Source organism: Pleurodeles waltl, chromosome 4_1, assembly GCF_031143425.1.
Source record: "Pleurodeles waltl isolate 20211129_DDA chromosome 4_1, aPleWal1.hap1.20221129, whole genome shotgun sequence".
NCBI classification, from domain to species: Eukaryota; Metazoa; Chordata; class Amphibia; order Caudata; family Salamandridae; genus Pleurodeles; species Pleurodeles waltl.
This window is the reverse complement of record NC_090442.1, coordinates 976,198,639-976,218,701: the sequence shown is the minus strand read 5'-3', so window position 1 is coordinate 976,218,701 and position 20,063 is coordinate 976,198,639. Positions and strand designations below refer to the sequence as shown.

The 20,063-nt window shown below is 43.8% G+C and overlaps 2 protein-coding genes across 5 annotated transcripts in view; one reads left to right on the top strand and one right to left on the bottom strand.

Annotated features, from left to right (window-relative positions):
• ALG10 (ALG10 alpha-1,2-glucosyltransferase) overlaps nucleotides 1-2,385 on the bottom strand; it is a 29,122-nt gene extending 26,737 nt beyond the window's left edge. The window contains exons 1-2 of one of the 2 annotated variants that reach the window (XM_069229740.1): nucleotides 2,289-2,385; nucleotides 1,802-2,152 (exon numbers count right to left, since the gene is read on the bottom strand). In XM_069229740.1, the coding sequence (XP_069085841.1) occupies nucleotides 1,802-2,152; nucleotides 2,289-2,384 (447 nt within the window). In that variant the 5' untranslated portion in view covers nucleotide 2,385. The remainder of the gene's footprint in view (nucleotides 1-1,801; nucleotides 2,153-2,288) is intronic. The other variant, XM_069229742.1, reaches the window with a different exon arrangement.
• Nucleotides 2,386-2,476: 91 nt separating this feature from the next.
• TPRKB (TP53RK binding protein) overlaps nucleotides 2,477-20,063 on the top strand; it is a 94,519-nt gene continuing 76,932 nt past the window's right edge. The window contains exons 1-2 of one of the 3 annotated variants that reach the window (XM_069229737.1): nucleotides 2,477-2,607; nucleotides 14,352-14,542. In XM_069229737.1, the coding sequence (XP_069085838.1) occupies nucleotides 14,402-14,542 (141 nt within the window). In that variant the 5' untranslated portion in view covers nucleotides 2,477-2,607; nucleotides 14,352-14,401. The remainder of the gene's footprint in view (nucleotides 2,608-14,351; nucleotides 14,543-20,063) is intronic. The other 2 variants (XM_069229738.1, XM_069229739.1) reach the window with 2 other exon arrangements.

The window sequence follows — 20,063 nt, the reverse complement described above, 5'->3', positions numbered from 1 at the left end:
AGCACAGCACTCTTCCCGTAGGGGAAATCCCAGTGCTAAATATTACTGAGAGCTCTCAGATCTGAGTTAGGGGTTTACCCACAATGTCATAAGTTAGTGGTATAAAGATTATTCTGGGAAAAGCCAGAGTATTTTTTTCTGAAATGGATGTGGTTGTCAGTGAGGCAAATGTCAAGAGGTAGTACGTTCCATTGGGCTGCCGCTAGTTGAGAAAAGAAGTGCACCCCTGTCCTTACTTTTTTGAAGGTTATGCTGGTGCTCGGTTCAGGTTTGTTTGTAAAATTCTAGTTTGAATCATAGAAGTGCAGGGCCCAATTTGTAGAGTGTCTCGTGTGTGTGTGGCACAAAAGTTTAAATTTTGCTCTTTTGTGCATATGCAGCCAGTGAAGTTTTTAAACAAGCAGTGGCTGACCTAAATCTGTCTTTGTTGCAGATTAGTCTGGCTGCTGCATTCTGGAATATTTAAAGACGGTAGAAAAAGTAATCTGCCATAGCCACATTAAGCGCATTACTGAAATCCAGTCTGCTAGTCCCTAGCGTCGGGACTACAGTTTTCCATCCGTCCACCAGAATCCGGCAGAAGACTCTTCTCAGGACTTTAAATATACCGAAGCATTTGCCACATGTAGAAATGACTTCCTCTTTCATGGACAAGGAATGGTCTTTTAAGATCCCTACATTTTTTGGCACTTGCTTAGGCTCAGGGCTGAGCCAAGAACAGTCAGCCACCAGGAGGAATCCCAAATATTTAGTGCTCCACCAAAGAGCAGGGTCTCCGTCTTTTCAACATTTAATTTCAAACAGTGTGCCCTCATCCAACTTGACATCTCCGTATGACAGTTGGTAAGAATGTCCTTAGTTTCCCGATGTCTTTCCCTTATCGAAATTACCAGTTGGATGTCATCTGCGTATCAGGAGATCTCAAAATCCCATTTTGTGACAATTTTTGCGATGGTTGAAACATACACATTAAAAAGTATTGGGCTTAAGGAGGAACCCTGAGGGACTCCACAGCTGGATGTGCAGGGAAGAGACCTGACGGTGTCTAACTGCACTGACTGGGAATTGTATTATTAACATTATATTATTATCTACAGTGCTCACAAAGCACCTTATGCACTTCCTACAGCCAGAATGATCCCAATGCACTTGTTGCAGCTTTTGTCGTCCCACGCCCTGCCAAATTTCCCAGGACCATGCGTAATGTGCTGCTCCAATCCTGGTTTTTCCTTTGAATTCAGGGACATGTCCTCTTGTTTACTGCCATATAAAACAAGACTTCGAATTCCACAATGCAAAGAAAAAACATGGATCTGGGAAACTTGGCAGTTATGTCTCCCAAGGCAGCTCTTAAATGCCCACTGCCCTCAATGTACTACGTGCTGCATTGCAACTCTGAGTGCACTTTCTACAGCGTTTGCTCCCAAATCACTTTCTCGGCATGCACCCGCTGCCACTCCGGTACTTCTAATGCACTTTTTTCATTCTCAGAATAACAAAGATACCTCCTGCACCTTTTGATTTCAATGCCCCTATTGCAGCTTATGCTCTCAATGCGCGTATAGCAGCCCTCGCTTTTAATGCACGCCTTATGGTATTTTCTCCTGAAGTAGCACCTGCAGGTCTGTCCCCAATGTAGCTCCTGCACACCATGAGTCTTGCACTGTTGCAGCTGAAGTTTCGTGGTTTTACTAGTATAGATCAATATTTGTTCATTGTAACCCATACAGCATTCGGACAGTGCAGCCTCCAAAGTCTCCTCTCAACGTAGCTTAGGACACCCCTGGTACCCCAAAATTACCTCTCGGAAGCGGCCCGCACAGTATTGCTGCGCCTGCTGGACATGGAAGATCTCGTCCATGTACGGCGTGCGCTGCTCACGCGTCACCCTTGAGTAAATGAGGCAGGAGAGCAAAAAGCCTCCACTCAGCACCGCCGAGAACAGCCCGTCCTGCAGCACCCGCATCTTGCAGCCTCGGTGTACTGGCAGTGAACTCAGGACCAGAACTTGAGCCCAGCGCAGCTGTACCTGTGCCGGGTAGAGTTGGTTGCAGCGATACTGTGAAGCTGCAACGGCGAAGCCAGCGTCAACTCGACCGCACGAGCCGACGCCATCTTGGAAAAGAATCGAGCAGTTCCCACCGTGGACTTCCTACAACAGAAAGGGCAAAAGAGATAAGAAAGGAAAAGGAAATACATAACCTTCTGCGTTACTAAGCGCCAAAGTCCCGTGTTACTAACTAGTTTCGATTTAGTTTGTTTTCAAGAACCTTAGAATTTATGTCTACCTTTATCGATATTGGTCCTATTATTGTACTTTCGAACAGACTTTTACAAGCGTATGAACGCCGCTCTGGATGTTCCCGAGCACGATGCGTCCGCATACGCTGTGGACGTTACAAATGCCCGAGTATAGCCCCGACTTTATAGTCTTTCTACTCTGTCCTGTAGTTTGACGCGAGGCCCCTTTTCCCTTTCCATGAGACGAAATTAGTCCTCCTACCGTGGGGAGTTCGATTCAACCGTGTTCTCCAAAAACAGATGCCCGAAGTGCAGGGTCCGGAAGGGCTGCTACGGTTCATGGTCGTTCTCTGCTCTGCGGAAACGGTATTTGGCAGTCATATATTGTCGTTTGCACGGGGGTGATCTACCTTTACAAGATATGCAGGCGACGCATAGACCAATCCCTGTAGCGTCGTGGGAAGCGCACCATGTTTTGAATTGTGCCATTTTTGAGTGCCATTGGAATTTGACAAATTTGCACCAACTTTCTCACATGCAGTACACTATTGTGGCCAGCAGATAGCACCAATTTCACCGTAGAACTATCATCTGGTTCTGGTCAGAAAGCAGTGACTTTAGTAAAAGTGTCATTTTTGTCCTTCAGTTTTGCAGATACCGCCCTTTAGTTCGGCTGCTAGAATTATGCTGCGAACCAGGATCACTTTTTGTGATAGGTCTGACTAAACTATGCAAAAAAGAAAGGCGCAGAATACTCAGTTTTTATACAGTTAAATGCAAATTATGTGACATTTCCAAGTGCCACAATCGGTGACATTATCATTTAGCTATGTTGACTTTATAATATATATTAACACATCTGGTCTCCAACCCTAAAGCAATACTTTTTTAAAACTTTTATTTGTGCATTTTAAAACATGTAAAAAACCAACACAACACATAATGTATGCTTACGAGTGCAAGTACCATACCGAACATCATACTCAATTAATTGCCAGGACCATCACAGAATAAATAACATCATATGTACCAAGTCGGCGTACAAATCCTGGACACCCTCAACCCAGTTCCCCACTTGGTAATGAAAACTCTCTTATAGAATAATGCTCTGTGTACCAGCATGTCTCTGGGTCTCGTAGGCCCGATTCCATATCTGAGTCTCTATGCTCATTTAAAGAGTCAAACATTGCTCTCCAGGTTGCCAAGTCATCTGCAGCTTTGTCATCAGTTGGAGAAAGTCTTTGGTGGTGTTCCTCTGTGACTCCCCAGTCCAGAACATCATTGACCCATAAGACCTTAATTGGAGTCCGGGATACCAGCCACCCAAAAGCTATTCTTTGTTTTGTAAGAAGCAGTGCTAACTGCAGGAGCTGCTATGAGATCTTGCTTCCCCTGGGCATCACCACCATATTCAAGAGGCATGCTCCGGATGTCACAGGGATAGCGATTCCCGCAGCCTCCACAATGTGGGGCACCACCTTCTCCAGGAAGCTATGTAGCTCTGCACACTGCCATGCCAGATGTACAAATGTATCACTCTCCTCCCCCACAGCATGCTCATTTGCCGCACTGTCAGGGTCAGTACTTTTCTGCCCGGCCGGTGTTCTGTACATGTGGTGAAAGTAATTGAAGTGTATTAGTTTAAATCGGCAGTTACAGGACACTGTCTCTACCAGGGTGCATGCATGACCCCAGTTCAAGTCCCCAATGGCTCCCCCCAAATCTCTCCCATGCTGTTTTCCCTTTGTACTTGCTCTTCAAGTCACTCGGAGGGATTTATAGAATAGAGTGATGAGGTGTTCGCCTTCCCCCCATCTGAGCAACCCCCCTAATGTCTAAGATGGTGATGGGGTGCGTGTGCCATATTTCCTTCACAGTGTTTTCTAATTTGGCAAATTGCAGGAAATGGCCCGTCCTAAATTTAATGTATCTTGTGCTTCCTGAAAAGTGAGGAAGACCTCTCCCAGGTATAAATTGCCAGCTCAGAGGCATCAACATGTCGAGGTCGATAGATCGAAAAGGATGTAGTTCCCTGTCACCACTGCATTCCATACTTGGGCAGTATAACGGACCAGATAGGGTATTGAAGTATTTGCCTAACCCCCCCTCATTAATATGTGAGGTAGCATGTCACCCCGTATCGTACCCCATAGGAGCTGCTTCTCCCAGTTGTCAGTCAGCCATCTGGCAGCATGTTGTAGGTGTGCTGCAAAATAGTAAAGTTGTATGTCCAGAAAGCCAAACTGTCCTCCTCCCATATCCTTTTCAAAACAGGTAGAGCTACCCTGCTCCGTTTCCCCACCCATGCCAATGACACAAGTAGGCTATTTAGTGTCCGAAAAAACTTCTCATGAAGAGGGAATAACACATTTTGTACCACATACAGGCTCTGTGGGAGGAAGATCATTGTTGCTATTGCCGCTCTTCCCATGACCAAGAAGGGCAGTGTGTGCCAGAATGCTAAAGTATAATTAAAATGTATTGTGGAACCCAGGTCTGATGTTTTTGTGTTATAACAGTAGCATGCACGACTAGGGTGACTGGGAGAAAGGAAGTGTGGTAGAGATTGTTCTGAGAGTCTAAGTATTCTACCATGGGTAATTTAGGGAGATGATTAAGAGAATGGCTGCGCGTCATTAACATCTAGCTCTTGGTAGGTTTTTTGTATGAGTATAACTTTTTACCTCGGCTTATATGTAGTTAAGTAAACTTTCTGAACTTAATCCTCTACAACTGGACATTGAATACTACATTTGTTAAGCAAGAAAACTATACGCAATTGTCAGATCATATTAAATATGTTATTTTCCAACGATTAATGGTTTGACTTACACAGAATTGCATGAAGGCCATTTAAGTAACACTGTCTTTTATACCTCCAAGGTAAAACAAGCATTTGCAATTCAATGGGTCTCACGTTTGCTTGAGTTAGAGCTATTAGTGTTTTAAACTCCTAACCAGAAGTTTCTTGCCACATAAACTGAAAAGTAAACAATTTCACACAAGCGAGCCGACGGCTGCCATGAGTGCAAAGCAGACACATAAAAGTAAACAAAAGTTCGCTTGCAGTGACACATATCGGCAAAAGTGCAATTATCCATGTAACTAGCAAAAGTACAATTATCCATGTAATAGGGCCGATGTCATGCAAAGCACTCAATTACTGCCCAGCAAGATTGCACTCCCTGCGAAATAAAAATAAAAAGTAGTCCAGAAACGGAAAACATCGAGCCTCGTATGTTTTCAGTAGTTGGCCGGTGCACTCGAGGAGTGCTAAACATCGGAAAAGGCACGACGTGTGCATGTCTTTCACTAATGAAATCAAGCGAATTTTAAAAGGCAGGCCCACAAACCACCCAAACTGATGGGCATGGTTAAAAGCCCACAGAGAGAGATTACATCAGGGACAGAGTGTTTTGCACACTTGGCCCTAAAAATGTTATGTACAATGTACACAATGTGGCATTCAGTTAAAATTACCGCTCGATGTGCACAAGTCTTTTAACAAAAGCTGTGTCACTCTTATTCTGGAATTCACAAATTTGTTTTGAAACCACAACTGAACTTTGGTTTTATTTAGTGTTTATTCTATATTGCCTTTAGTACCATCAGTTTATCCATGAGAAAACTGCAGTAGAAGAGTATAGTGCGCTTCATTTTACATATGTACTTGTCATAATATGACGCACTTTAATATTTAATATATCAGATTTAAAATATGCAACGTGCTTCTGACTCTTTTAAACTTTGTTTGCTCTCTTGAAATAACTGCTGCTTTTAAAATAAACTGAAATAGCAGCTTATTTGAGAGCTTTATCTCTAAGGATGAATGTTCCTGGACGGTGAAACAAAACAGTTTTCAAAAAGGTGAATATGTCAGTGCCAACATAATGTTTTGAACTTAACAAAACACAGAAAGTCACTAGTTAGAGGTAGCAGAGCTAAATGTACTGCACCTCTGCCATGCACTGCTTATGATGTCACTGATGTCTTAAATTGCATCATTCAATGAGTGTGTTCTTTTGTTTTATAGATTCATAGTGGAAGGTAACTACCATAATACTTATCTAGCTAATATTGAACAAGTGGTGTCCAGCCAATGGGTTTAAGTGTTTACAAAACACATGCACTCCTAATGCATCATTTGTGTGTAGGCGTATTCAACACAATAAATCTTTGTATTCAGGGGAAACTCCTTGTTGGTGTGAGAGTCAATTACTTGTGTCCAATATGTTCCACACAAGTTTTTTGGTTCTGCAGAAAAAGGTTCCAACAGGGAAGATTCTACATAGTAGATACTAAGTATCGTAAGCAGCCTTAAGTATTTAAACAGAATCGTCTCATCATGACAATTTCTGCATAAGCTAGAAGACTGTGTGCAATGGGTACTAACCGATGTAGAGCTTGATTAGCTTCAGACGATTGGCTATCTGTAAAGTTTTCACCACTGTAAGAAGGCTTTAGGTAGTATGTGGACCCCAACTCTAAAGCAATATTTAAATGTATTGTGGAATCCAGGTGTGATGTTTTTGTGTTGTAACTGTAGCATGCATGCATGAGTAGGGTTATTGGGAGAAAGGAAGTGTGGTACAGAGCTTCAGATCTTCTTCTTCTTTTTTTTTTTTTTTTGTTTTTTTAAAGGAATAGTGTCTCTTTTGGACAAGTTTTGCATAGAATGAACACTGTTCTTTGTAGACACTTTTTTATTACTCTGTGGTGTATTTCTCAAGAAAGTCTCACTGTCTGCAAACAGTGTGATACAGAGTAAGCTCTCTCCCTAGAGTAAACACTGTTTAAATACCCACTTTTCTACCTACTCATAACCACTTCATTTCTCACTATAGGTTCGGAGACTGAGTGGCTTGATACAGGTAACGGGTCTGTACTATTTCATTATTTATGTTACAGAAGTAGAGTATCTGAAGGAACTTGTTTCTTTCTGAACAGTTGTATACAGATTAAACACTGTGTGCAGTAGAGGTCACTATCTGTGGTTGATTTCTTAGTGTGAACTCAGCTACCCACGAAGTGCATGGTATAGGGTCAATATTACACACAACACAAGCTTGCTTCACCTAAGGGATTTCTGTGTGTGATGGCATTAATGATGCTTCATATTATTTTGAGCTATTTTGTACTCCTTTTCAGACCTCTGCTGCCATACAAAAGAAAGCTTGGGTGATTGATCTGCTTTACTTTTGACTGAGCCAAAGTATACACAGTGAAAGGAGTCGAAAAGATTCTCTGGAATACACTCCTTAATCTGAAGAAGACATTTATTATAGCTTTTTCCAAGGTTCATGAAGGAAGGTTTGAATAGTAAAAACTGTACTTTCAAAATGTGCAACATTGAAGTAAGATCATGTATGAAGAATCTTCAATCTATAAACAGCAAATATATACACACAAGGATACAAACACTTATATTGATATATGGATATATATTCATACACAATGCAAAGCAAATAATTAATAAAAATGCATCACCGTAGGGCCTGCCGGATGCTTCATCTTTCTCTTGCCAGCAAGACGATAACCCCGTTCGATTGCGAGAAAGAGATCTCCACCCTCAGCGGGACAGATGTCAGGCATTTGACATCTAAATCCTGACAGAGGTCTCAGAATCTATGACTGCTGAGCAGGGCCATCTTTTATATCTTAAAGAACCGGAGAAGGGGCTTTCTGGAAAAAAAAACCTCCATGAAAAAAAAATATATATAAAAAAAGGCTGGTTAGTTTAGGTAAGCTTTGAAAGAAATGCGTTGGGATCTGGCCCAAATCCTAACCCTCCCACCCCTCCCAAAGTCAAACCGTTCCCTGCTTGCACTATAAACATCAGTCTGGTACATTCTTATCGTGCTGACTGCCTAAAATGTCTATAACTAGTGACCACTAAAGTGACAGTGGGAAGCTAAGCCAAGTGCAAAGTGGCGGGACACGAAATCTGTGGTCAACACACAAATATCACTACAGTGATGTCATAAATTATGTCATAGCACGTCATGAGTTAAGTAATGTCGGGTCATAAGCAGTGCATTGTAGGGTGCAAGTTATAGTTAACTCTGCAAACTATAACTGGTGAACTTATATGTTTTATTTTTTTCTCTTTTAGGTCAAACATTTTGTTGGCACTGACATATCACCTACTTATAACGTTAGTTTAACCTTTGTTTTTTTCAGTGAGTGTGTGTGTGATAATATATATATATATATATATATATATATATATATATATATATATATATATAGATATATAGATATATAGATATATAGATATAGTTATAGCTCAGCTGCAGTTTCCATTGAGGGCATTTTTTAATTTGCCTATAATTTTTTTTTCTGTGGGTGAATCCGCACTAAATTTGGCACTCAAACAGCGCACCCAGCTAAGAACAGGCAAGACAATTTTCGTAAAGATCTGTTTAGGGGGAAACAGGTTAAGCAGGGATGAAAAAAGATCTGGGTGCCCATTTTAGCTCCCATATGAAATTACTCTCAAGCCTACAGCGCAAATTGATAAACAGGCTTACGCCAAACTTGGCAAGAAACACTTTAGCTTGTTCCTCTCTCTCACCCACGTGCTTCTCCCCAGCAGCTCCACGTTGCTCTCTCAAGTAAAAAGATTTACTCAGAAAGTTTGCTTATGTTGGTTTCTCTCAGTAGCTTGTGAGGGGGGAAAAAGCATGCAGAAATATGCCTGGCGGGCTTGAAAGAGTTAACACTTTTGTAAGTCTTTGAAAACATAGTCCGCAGGGGCTTGAAGACTAAGGGCCTGATTACAACCTTGGAGGAGGGGATTACTCCTTCACAAACATGACGGATATACCATCTGACGTATTACAAGTTCCATTATATCCTATGGAACATGTAATACAGCGGACAGGAAATCAGTCTCTTTTGTGATGGAGTAATCCCCTCCACCAAGTTTGTAATCAGGCCCTAAGTATGCAGATTAAAAAGTCATAAAATAAAGGCATTCCATTGGTTGTGTAAAGGTTAATGCTCCCACTGACCACTTTCGGACCACAGGAAATGGGCTGTGACAATACTGATTGGCTGGCCACATGACTCTGAGTTGCTTCTGCCCCCACTCCCACCTTCCATGATGCTTATGCCCCTGCCCTCTGTGTTAGTTCCCTCACCCATGCAATGTGTGGTGGTCCCACTCCAACCCACGTCCCCATGTTGCTTCCCCCCTTTGTAGCCTCTACCTGCTTCAATTTAAAAAAACGTTGTTATTCTTTATCCATTTTGCACCGCTTCCGGCATGTTGTTCAGTTTGGCTAAAAACAATTGACAAAGCCAATAGGTTGCCTGTGCTGGTTAAGTCCTGCCTACACGACAGCACCAGCATTTGTGGAATTACTAAGAATCTTAAAATTAATGTAGAGCCCATCCATTTATTACCATTGGCTGGCTTTATTGTTACACTTATTTTATAGCATCTTTAGTAGTCTTGCCTTCCTCTTTTTATGTTTGTCCATCGCATGGAGCATAGCCTCTATACCATCCTTTCATTTGGCATTTTTTTAAGCACTCCATGAGAGTGCATGTGTTTTCTAGCTTTCTCCCTCATATGCTTCACCTGTTCAGCACCCCATGAGAATGCACAAATTCTATTCTTCTTCGTGTGATTCTCCCACATCCCTACTGCATCCTTTTTCCTCGTGCCTTGTGCGCTCTCTCTCTCTCTCTCTCTCTCTCTCTCTCTCTCTCTCTCTCTCTCTCTCTCTCTCTCTCTCTCTCTCTCACTTCTCCCACTCACCCACTTAACCCACCCACCCTCTCTTGCTTGTGTGCTGCTTTTTCCGTTCTGCCCCACTGGCTCTATTTTCACTTTAGGCTGCTCAACTCCGCTCCTCTGTATCTCCCTCATCCCTTTTGCATATATTTGTAATTGTAATAGTATTTATATAGCGCTTACTACCCCTGATGAGGCATCAACGCGCTTTTTGGTGAGTAGCACGCCACTCCGGAACCCAAGAGGAATTAGTGGTGGATTAGTATAGTTTTATTATTATTAAGAGTTAATTTGAGCAGAGGATATGTGAGTTTGTTAGTTGGATTGACAAGAGTAATGGAGGGCTAGAAGAGGGAAGAATCCAGAAGTGTTAACTGGGAGTTTATAGTAATAGGATGAAGCTTGGGATGAGTAAAGGAGAGATGGAGGAGGGAAGAGTCTGTGGAAAGGGTTAGAGAGATCATAGCAGCAGGAGGGGTTTTGGATGAGTCAAAGGTGAGATAAATGTGGGAGAATTTAGTAGGTTTGTTTGGGAGCTCATGGTAGTAAACTGAGGTTTGGGTGAGATAGATGTGGAAGAGGAGGAAAGAACTTATGCAGGATTATTTTGGAGATGAAAGTAGTAGAATAGGTTTGGGATGAGTAAGAGTGGGGGTGGAGGACAGATTGACAGAGACATGACATGGTGATAGGTAGACAAAGTAAAGCTTACAAGAGTACATTTATATTATTTGTATGTATTATTATTGTTGCCCTTGTACATTACAGTCTATATACTGAACCTTTAGGCAAGTTACTACACAAGTCTGGAGTACCGTTCCACCCATATACAGCCAATATTCAGTTTAACTTACAAATAACATCCATACACTTAAAGTGTTTATCTGAGGTCCAATCATGGATGACACATGAACTTGAAAGAATCACAAACCATACCTTATGGCCCTCTATCCTCACTTCAGCTATCAGCTTCCATCACAATAGTATGCCCCTATAGGCAATATATGAAAAAAATAAAAGGAAGACAGGTACCCTTTACCAAAGCGCAGGGCATCACTCTTGATTCAAACTGGACTGAACACCTATCAAACTGTAGCTAAATACCACCTACAAGTCATAGCAGAAACAGAAGACAAATATGCAACCCACTCAATTCATGGACTGTACATAGGAAAGTCTTACTGGACTTCTGAAGAAAAGGTGCACTGCCCTAAAAACTGTGAAAACCTGCTGACCAACTGGTGTGTGGTAATAAAAATAGACATTGCACATAGGCAACCCTGAATACCTTGCGGACAAAATCCCTCTATCGTGAAGAAAGGGAACCTCTGGAAACTCCTCCAAGATCTGGAGTTCTCTGGCAGTCCATATCAAACTGAGGCATTTCAAAAGAGCCAAAATATCCTAGTCCTGCACCAAAAACACCATATATGCTCTCCTAGCACATGCTTTATAGGTATTTCTTAGAGCCCTCTCTGAATGTTTCTTTATGCACATGGATGTTTCTTATTCAGTGAGCTCTCTTACAGTTTCAGGGCGACTTTCTTCTGTTCACTGTGGGTGGCACTGTTGGTGACGAAGCATGTGCCTGTGGCCTTCAGTATGGTAAACCATGTCATGCTTTTGGATTACCTTGTGTCAAGTGCAAGGCCTGCAACAGACATCATCGAATGTTTCCAGTCCTCCTTGGATCAGAGCATCAAAGCCACGCATTCCTGAATATGGTGTGACTTAGAAGTCAATACTATTGTTTATATTGTTTAACACATTTCTGCATTCCATGTATGATAGTGTAAAATGTGTAGGTGAAAATCCATATAAGAGTGGAGAAAACAAAGGGGAAATAGATGCAGAAGGTTAGTCTGGTACAGGGTATTACTCATCATCTTGCAATCCACCAAGGCTTGTCCCCCAGTTTGAAGACCTCTGGTATACAGAATTGCCAAGAGGCTAATCAACAGAATGAACTTGGATACAATTTGGAATATGTACTGCTTACATTTGAACGATTTGTAGAAGGAGGGAAAATTACAATGAGAAAAATAGACTAGTTGTCTTATACAAAAGTGAAAGTAAACAGAAGAAAAAAATTGACAGTGCTTACCTCAGAACCACTGAAGAGAGGTTCACCCGTGTGCATTTGCACTAGAATACATTCCAAGGACCACACATCAATGGCCAAATCATATGGCATTCCAAGCAACACCTCAGGTGAGAGATAGAAACGGCATTGTATGTACTGGTAAATCCTTTGCCCCAGCTGGACATTTTATTTTAAACTTTGTTTTTTGGAAGGGCCTAAAGGCTGCCAGTTGCTCTTCTAGGTCGCAAGCACTATCGTGCTCTTACAATATTTTTTATTTACCAGTCAAAGTGGCGTCCCATCTTCGATCAGTCGTTTAAAAAAAAAAAAAAAAAAAAATGGCGCCTGCTTTATTCCACAGGAGCACACAGCAACATGGAAATAAAGAGCCGTGCAGACCATAATCGTACAAAAGAGTTTTCTCACTTCTCAAAAAAAACTAATTATACACTATTTTGTATTCGTAACTAATTCTGTGAATATTCTCTGACATGGTTACTTAGGCATCATGACATTTTAAAAAACACAGATGTTGGTGTAAAATGGGTCCCAGGGCATTCGAAAATACAGATTTTTCTGAGGAGAGATAAATTATACACCCAGCAGATCCCAAAATGTTCTTGATCAATAGTCAACATTTTATTAATCGAAGTCGTAGAGCACTGTTTTGGATGCAGTGTCTTTTCTATTTACCAGATTATTTTTTTGTGTGAAACATATGCAGTGCTGCACGTTGCAGCATGCAAACATTTACACACGAAGCCAGCATTATAAATGTGATCAGTCAGTTGATAACTTCTGCAAACTCTCACGATCTACTTGGCATTTTATAAGCAGCGCTCCTGCTTATAAAATGCCACCTGGGTTGTTGCTTAATCTGTGGTGATTGCGTACCTTTTTGTACTACAACCATATATAACCAAAAATAAGTATAAAAGAAAAAACAAATCTATGCATCTTTCATCAGACGGACGTGTGGAGAGGAAGCTTGATGAGGGCTGAATGTGGATAGGAAATTATGCAGCAACGTATTTTTCCTATTGCTATATTTGAAAAACACTTTTAAGGTTAAAACAAGCCTAATATGTATTCTAAGATCTATAAAGCACTTTAAAAAATCATATAAAACATTTCTTTTCTGGAGAGGATTCCCAACGACTAGACATTTAACTGTTGGGTTGACCAGATGTTTACCCTTTTGTTTTCCTAGGAAGATACTGCAAATGAGCAGATGGTTACATGTTTGTGAACAAAACACTCTCCTAAAGATATCTGAATGTTGTGTTATGGTATATTGATTTATATACCGTACTAATCACCCACTTGGGTATCAAGGTGCTTAGGCAGATATATAGATGTGTGGTACCTAAGGTGCTTACTGGAAGAGCCAGGTCTTCAGCTGCTTCTGGAACTCAAGAAGTGCAGAGGAGGCTCCGATTTGTTGAGAGAGATCGTTCCGTGCCTTGGGTGCAATATAGGAGAATGAGCAAACAGTCAGGGCAGCTTTGGGTACTGAACAAAAAGTTGCAGTTAAGACTTTTTCAATGATTTTGTTTGTTTCCTGCTCTGTCTGCCCAGTAGAGCCCATGGATGCCAAGGACAGTCGACAAGTAGCCTTGTGCCGCAATGCCAGTGTGGTTAAGCACTTCTCTTTACACACAAGTTGGCAATGGTTAATTTCTCTCCACCACTGAGATTCTCTAATTTAAGAGACTGCTTCCTAAGGCTAATTTCCTTTGCCCGACTTAGGTCCTGATTTATAGTTTGGCGGTGAGGTTACTCCATCACAAACTTGACGGATATCCCGTCCACCGTATTACAATTTAGTTGTGTCCTATGGACGTTGTAATGCAGCAGATGGGATGTCCGCCACGTTAATGATGGAATAACCTGGCTGCCAACCTCTAAATCAGGCCCTTGATATTTCATAATTTCTAGATTAGGCGCAAGCAATTTTTTTTCACAAATGTAATTCATTGGGGGTGATTTAAGGTCATAGAGACTTTGGCACTGACCTAATAATGCAGAGTTGATCAACATAGCTGCCCACTGGGCCCATATCTTGGCCCATGAAACAATTTCACTGAGTGTTGAGAGCAATCACTGACCGAAGTATGGATTCAGACATGTATACCTGTTGGTCATAGACTCCTCTAAATACAAGCTTTTCTTGAACCTCTATTTTCCCTTACTCAAGTCAGCGTTTTTAACAATTGATTGTGGTTCTCCTTGAAACTGCTCAAACTAAAATCTTTTTTACCCTGAATATGTTTGTGACTTCTGCAGATTTTCTGGTGACACAGCGGTGCATTTCTGTTCTAGTCAGACTGCAGAGAATGATTTTGAAACAACAACTGGAGCTCTTTCCTGGTTCAAGTGTGAGCCTCATGTTGTTTAATGATGTGAAGAATGCAGCAAGCCTAAGAAAAATGGCAATGGAAGGATCCATTGATGGGGCCTTGCTAAGCCCTACGATGGTAAGCAAATATCACTTATGCAAATTAAGGCATTACATTTTCTAGAAAGACTGGAGTGTGGGATGAGTGTTTTCCAAAATGTTTTTTTAATTGGAATGGTGTTCAATATATAGAATTATAGATGACTAACAGTGAATTAAGTGGATATTTTTCACTAAGGGGTTCTGAAAGACATCAAATAGACAAGAGCAAGTTGTCTATGATGTCACTCATAACCCCAAGGTGAAAACCATCACTGCATTGTTCTTTTCACCCATCTATACTTTTGTGTTGTGTATAACCCCAAAATCATCTGATCATGCTGTCAACTGCTATGCAGAGAAGTAATGGGGGATCCATACACAACATGGCCTCTGTTATGTAACCATGTTCCAAAGATTTAAAAAAAAAAACGACCTCCCATTCTTGACTAATACCCACCATCTTCCCTGCCTTTCATACCCCCTCCTGCAGCTGTGCTTTCTGCTTTCAGGCAAAGCAGACAAGCAGTGCTGGCCTAAAAGGATGTCAGGGAGGCTTGTCACCCTGGCTTGGAAGGCCGTTATGACATCACAACAGTGGGTAACCAGTTTTGTTATCAACTGTTATATCATAGCAGTGGGTTATGAGATTCAAATACTGAAATCAACTATAGAGGCTCTCTGTGAGAGCCAGGCATAATAAATGCAACTGTTTTTGTGCATTATCATTATTTAAACTAAATGCAATTTTTGGATCATGTCTGCGATCACATATGGCATTGTGTCCCTTGGATAGTTCAGAGGGGAAATCTGCACACTACACAAAACAAACCTATATCAACGCAGCCACACACTTTTTCTTTGTAAGGGGGTGGGGGGTTTATGCCTGCTCTGTGGAGGGCAGAAGCCCGACCTGTGAAGGTACGAACAGAATATTGGCCATTGGCTTTATGCACTAATAAAGGTTAGGACTCTCTTCAAGATACAAGGCCTTGCATGCTATAGAACTGTAGGCTTTACCCAGGTGATACAAGCACTGTCATTGCAAGCCCTCGGTGTGGATGTCATTTCCTTTTGTTCTGCTCCTACTCAAACACGTCGGACACAGCTCTTTCAGTTGCATTGAAACTGAAATGTGCTGAATTAACAATTTAAATATAGTGAAGTTGTAGTTCTATTTTGTGTGTGTGTTACTAAATACCCCTGTTCCAGATTGCTTACTGCGGTTTTCTGGACAGCAGGGAAATTTAGTTCCATGATTTAACAAGATGCCTGGTCAAGAGCGCAACTTCGTTTTTTTTATTCATATTTTTATTCATTTATGTTTTTTTGTAGCCATATGCAGTGACCCCAAAAAATGGAGACTTTATTAAAATATGTCAATAAGAGTTTCACTGCAGCTAAGGCTCACAAAGCAAATTTCATTTTTTGTTGCTGTTTTGGAATGGAAAGTGTGAGGAGCTATAGTACCACTTACATCCTCCTCCGCTAAGCCAGTAAGAAAGAACTGGTCACTCCCCTTCCTGCTACCTCTTTTGCTTCTCTTTTTAGTGCCGGGTGGGACATTAGGGTCGGAATGTCTGGCCTTTCCTAGACTCCCTTGCTCCCCACTCTCCTAAAGCAGTGCGCAGTAAGAGAGGAGAGAGACAGACCTCAAAAGCACAGATGTAAGGAAAAGGGTCTTGGGAACAGAGACGTCATGAAGGAAGATCTCAACTGTGCATGTGAGAGACAGGCACACACCTCGCACAACACAGAGAGGCGTAAGGTGTAGAATTGGGGCACTGAGGGTAAGGCAGAAGGACACATACAGCGTTGTAAGGGGGAGACCTCTGTGTTGGAAAGATGAGAGAATGTTTGTATGACACAGTAGAGAAGATCAGAGTTGAAACCGACAGACCAAGAAAGTCCTCAAGGGTACATGTCTGCCAGTACTTGTGTGCTTTTCTTTGTGTAAAAACTCAAAAATATACGATGATTTTCTGCTTTAATAGCAAGCCACTTGCACATGGTAGAGAAAGGGACAAACGGTACATTTGACGGCAAAAGAGGGTGACTTCTGAGACACAGAAATTAAAGTGGTAAAATACAGACGTTCAAGTGAAAGATTAATGTCACAAAGGCAAGAAACTGAGAAGGATCAGGGCAATAAGAAGAAAGCACGATGGAGATCTCAAAGGCTCATAGCTTAGTGTGATGGAGGTCAGAGGCAGAGAAGGGTCAGCAATCTACCTACATAAGCTGTTAGTGTGAGAGAAAGGCTTAGAGTTGTGAGATACCTTACAGGCATAAAGTTGAATGAAAGACAGGCTCACAGTGGTGCATTTGGGAGCATGAAATGAATAAGACACAGAACCCATGAGATTCACATCTCAGCCTCCAGAAGTAAACAAGGCTGAGATACCACATTTGCTCAGGGTTCTACTAGCTCAGCTAAATGTATACACTCACGTGCACCTTAGAAGTCCCCATACAAACTCAGTAAACCCTGTTAACATACTTCTAAACAACTATAGTGATAATATGAAAATATTTCATACTGTGTTTATTTTCTGTGGTGTTTTTATTTTATCTTTTGACTTAATGGGGGGTGGTTAATACCATCATAAACATTCTCTCAAAAAGCCGATACCGATATCGCTTTAGCTTCTAAAGACCCAAACCCATTATTAATGCTATACACACGTATACATCCCTCGTAACCTTGGGCTGTAGCCGGATGGTCACAATGGAAGTGCAGATGTTTGTTTTTGCCCCGGGCCTCACACTCAAAGAGCAGCCCAGATACTTGTTACACCACTACTTTCATGACAAAAAGCTGAACCAATTCTTTCCTCACAACGCTTTCAAATCACCCAGTGATGCCAAATTCTTTATGTTTCCCCAGCATGCTTTTTTTACTTTAACTACCCTTTGCAGCTGGGGGCGTGGCCGAGCCGGGCAAGATGTCAGACGCGTGATCGTGTAGCTCCGACAGGCCCTGCAAATTTCTCCTGTTACAACACCCCTTACATGGACCTGGCGAATCCATCTGCTCCCTGCGGGGTGCTGACCCGGGCGGGGAGCGACAGAATGCAGAGTTGCTGCCCGAGGCTTGGTTGATGTGGCGACCGAGGAGCAGCCTGGGGTGCGTCGTGCGCGAGGCCGGGGCGGCAGCCTAGGGTGAAACGAAGCGCCTGAAGGGGAGAAGGAGTGGAGGCAGAGGACACGGTCGGTCCCTCGGGCCGCCGCGGAGGGCCGCGCTGTGATTAGGGGTGCCCTCGGACCCGGGCTTCGCGGCGGCCCTTGTGGTCTGGAGCGGAGCACGACACACGACGAGAGCGACGAATCGAGGCCGCGGACCCCCAGACCCACGGCGGTGAGCTGCGTGTCCTTCGCCTGAGACCCCAGCGTGGCCAGAATGATCCCGTGAGCTGCAGGGACAATGGACCACGACCCGTTGTTGGAAAAGCGGAGCAGGTGAGCGGCCCCTGAGTGGAACCTGCACTGGGCCCCCCCGGGATCCTTGGCCCCGGAGGGAGAACCTGAGCGCTCGCAAGAGGAACAGTGGGAGACCACTGGGACAGTGAGGCCCCCCCACCCCCGAAGTAAGTGACCTGGCTGCCTGCCCCGGCTCACAGTATGAGAGAACTGGGTACTGATGCAAATTAGAAGAGATGGCATGAGATGGCTGACCGGTGGCCGAGAAGCGGGCCGATAAGAGGACAGGCCCAGGTCGAGGTTGTCTAGCTGGACTAGGGGCCCAACTGCACCCAGAAGGTATAGGGCGGTGGCGCACATACAGAGGGAACAGGGGATTGGAGTAGTAGGAGCCCCCGATTAACGGCGAGGTGGCAGCAGCTGCGGCGAGTCCTGGCGGAGGGTGCTGAGGAGATCGGGGCCCGAAACCCATAACTGAGAGGTCCCGCCCTGCACGGGCACTCCAGTCACATAGCCGCGACCTACAGATGCCATCCAAAGCTCAGATCAGAGGTAACATGGCGAGCCGCAGAACCCCAGCTGATTGCGGTGATGAGCACAGCGGAGACCCACACCACCCAACAGTGCAAGCCACCCTCGATAAAATACTAGGTGCCATTGAAGACACTAAAACAACCCTGCAACATGACATCAATCAGGTGGCGTTGGAAGTTGGCCTCCTGAGAGCGGACCACCAGAAGTTGACTGACAGTCTGTGAGACTGAAAACAAAATCTTGGAAATTGTTCCGAAACAGGAGACACTGGAAGCCACGATAACCGACCTGACCGATCGGGTCCTGCGCCTGGAGAGGCGAGTTGAAGACACAGAAGGGAGAAACCGCAGGAACAACGTGGGGGTGGTGGGTCTCCCGGAAGGTACAGAAGGGAAGGACATCGTGGGGTTCCTGGGGGAATGGATGCGGACGGTGGTGGCCCCTGGGGGCCTTTAGCCTTTCTTCACCCTGGAGCGAGCACACAGAGTGCCCTCGAGGCCCTTGGAGGCGGGAAGACCCCCCACGGGTGGTGGTGGGCAAATTACTGCACTACCGAGACAGAGACACCCTCCTCCAGCGTGCCAGAGAGGCTGGGCCCTTCAATGTAGCGAACAGGGAGGTGACATTGTTCCCGGATTTCACGTTGGATGTGCAAACCTAAAGGGCCTCCTTTCTTGCGGTGGAGAGAGCGCTGAGGGAGGATGGGATCCAGTATTCACTACTCTTCCCGGCCAAACTGAGGATAATAGACAACAACAAAACCATGTTTTTTCTGCAACCTGATGATGCTTGGGAATGGCTGGAGTCCCGAGGATTGGGAGGGGGGCGTCAGGGGGGCGGTGCCCGGGCCGGGTGGAACCCCCGTGGAGGACGGAAAAGAACACAGAACAAGCACTGGGCACGGGGAGAACCGACCAGGGTGCAGAAGGAATTGGCCAAGAGGGCGGCCTTAGAAGCAGCGGCTTCCATCAACAAGGAAATATCACCATGGAACAGCAGCGGAGTGGAATCGGATCGGGCCTCTGTGTTTTCGGTGGGGGACTCGGGCTGCTCCCCGCCCGCACCAATAGTGACTCTCCAAACGGCAGACGAACTGAGATAAACGAACCCACGAGCAGGCCAGACGGTGTGGAGTACAGTATGGACAGCAGGCACTGAGCTCACCCCCTGCCCCACAGGTGTCTCGCACACTCAATTTCGGATGGCGAGACCTTTATTTAACACGTTGACTAAGTCACACTGTTGCCTCTTTCATGGGCCACCTACAGTTTGAGAGGCGCCCTGGGGAACGGGAGTTGAGAGTTACAAGTTTATGTTTTTAAAGGTGGTGTCGCGTGGGGTTGTGGAAATTTGGGACATGCAAATTGGGGGGTGGCTGGTGGGACTGGCGGGGAGGGGGGCTCAGGACCTGTCATGGATATGTTACAATGACAGAATATAATATATTGACATGGAATATTAGAGGAATGGGGTCACTTACCAAAAGACATAGGGTCCTGGCCTACTTAAAAAGACTGGGCATACACGTGGCCCTATTACAAGAAACTCACCTCGTGACCACTGAGATTGATAAACTAAGGAGGAGGTGGAGGGGACAGATTTTTGCC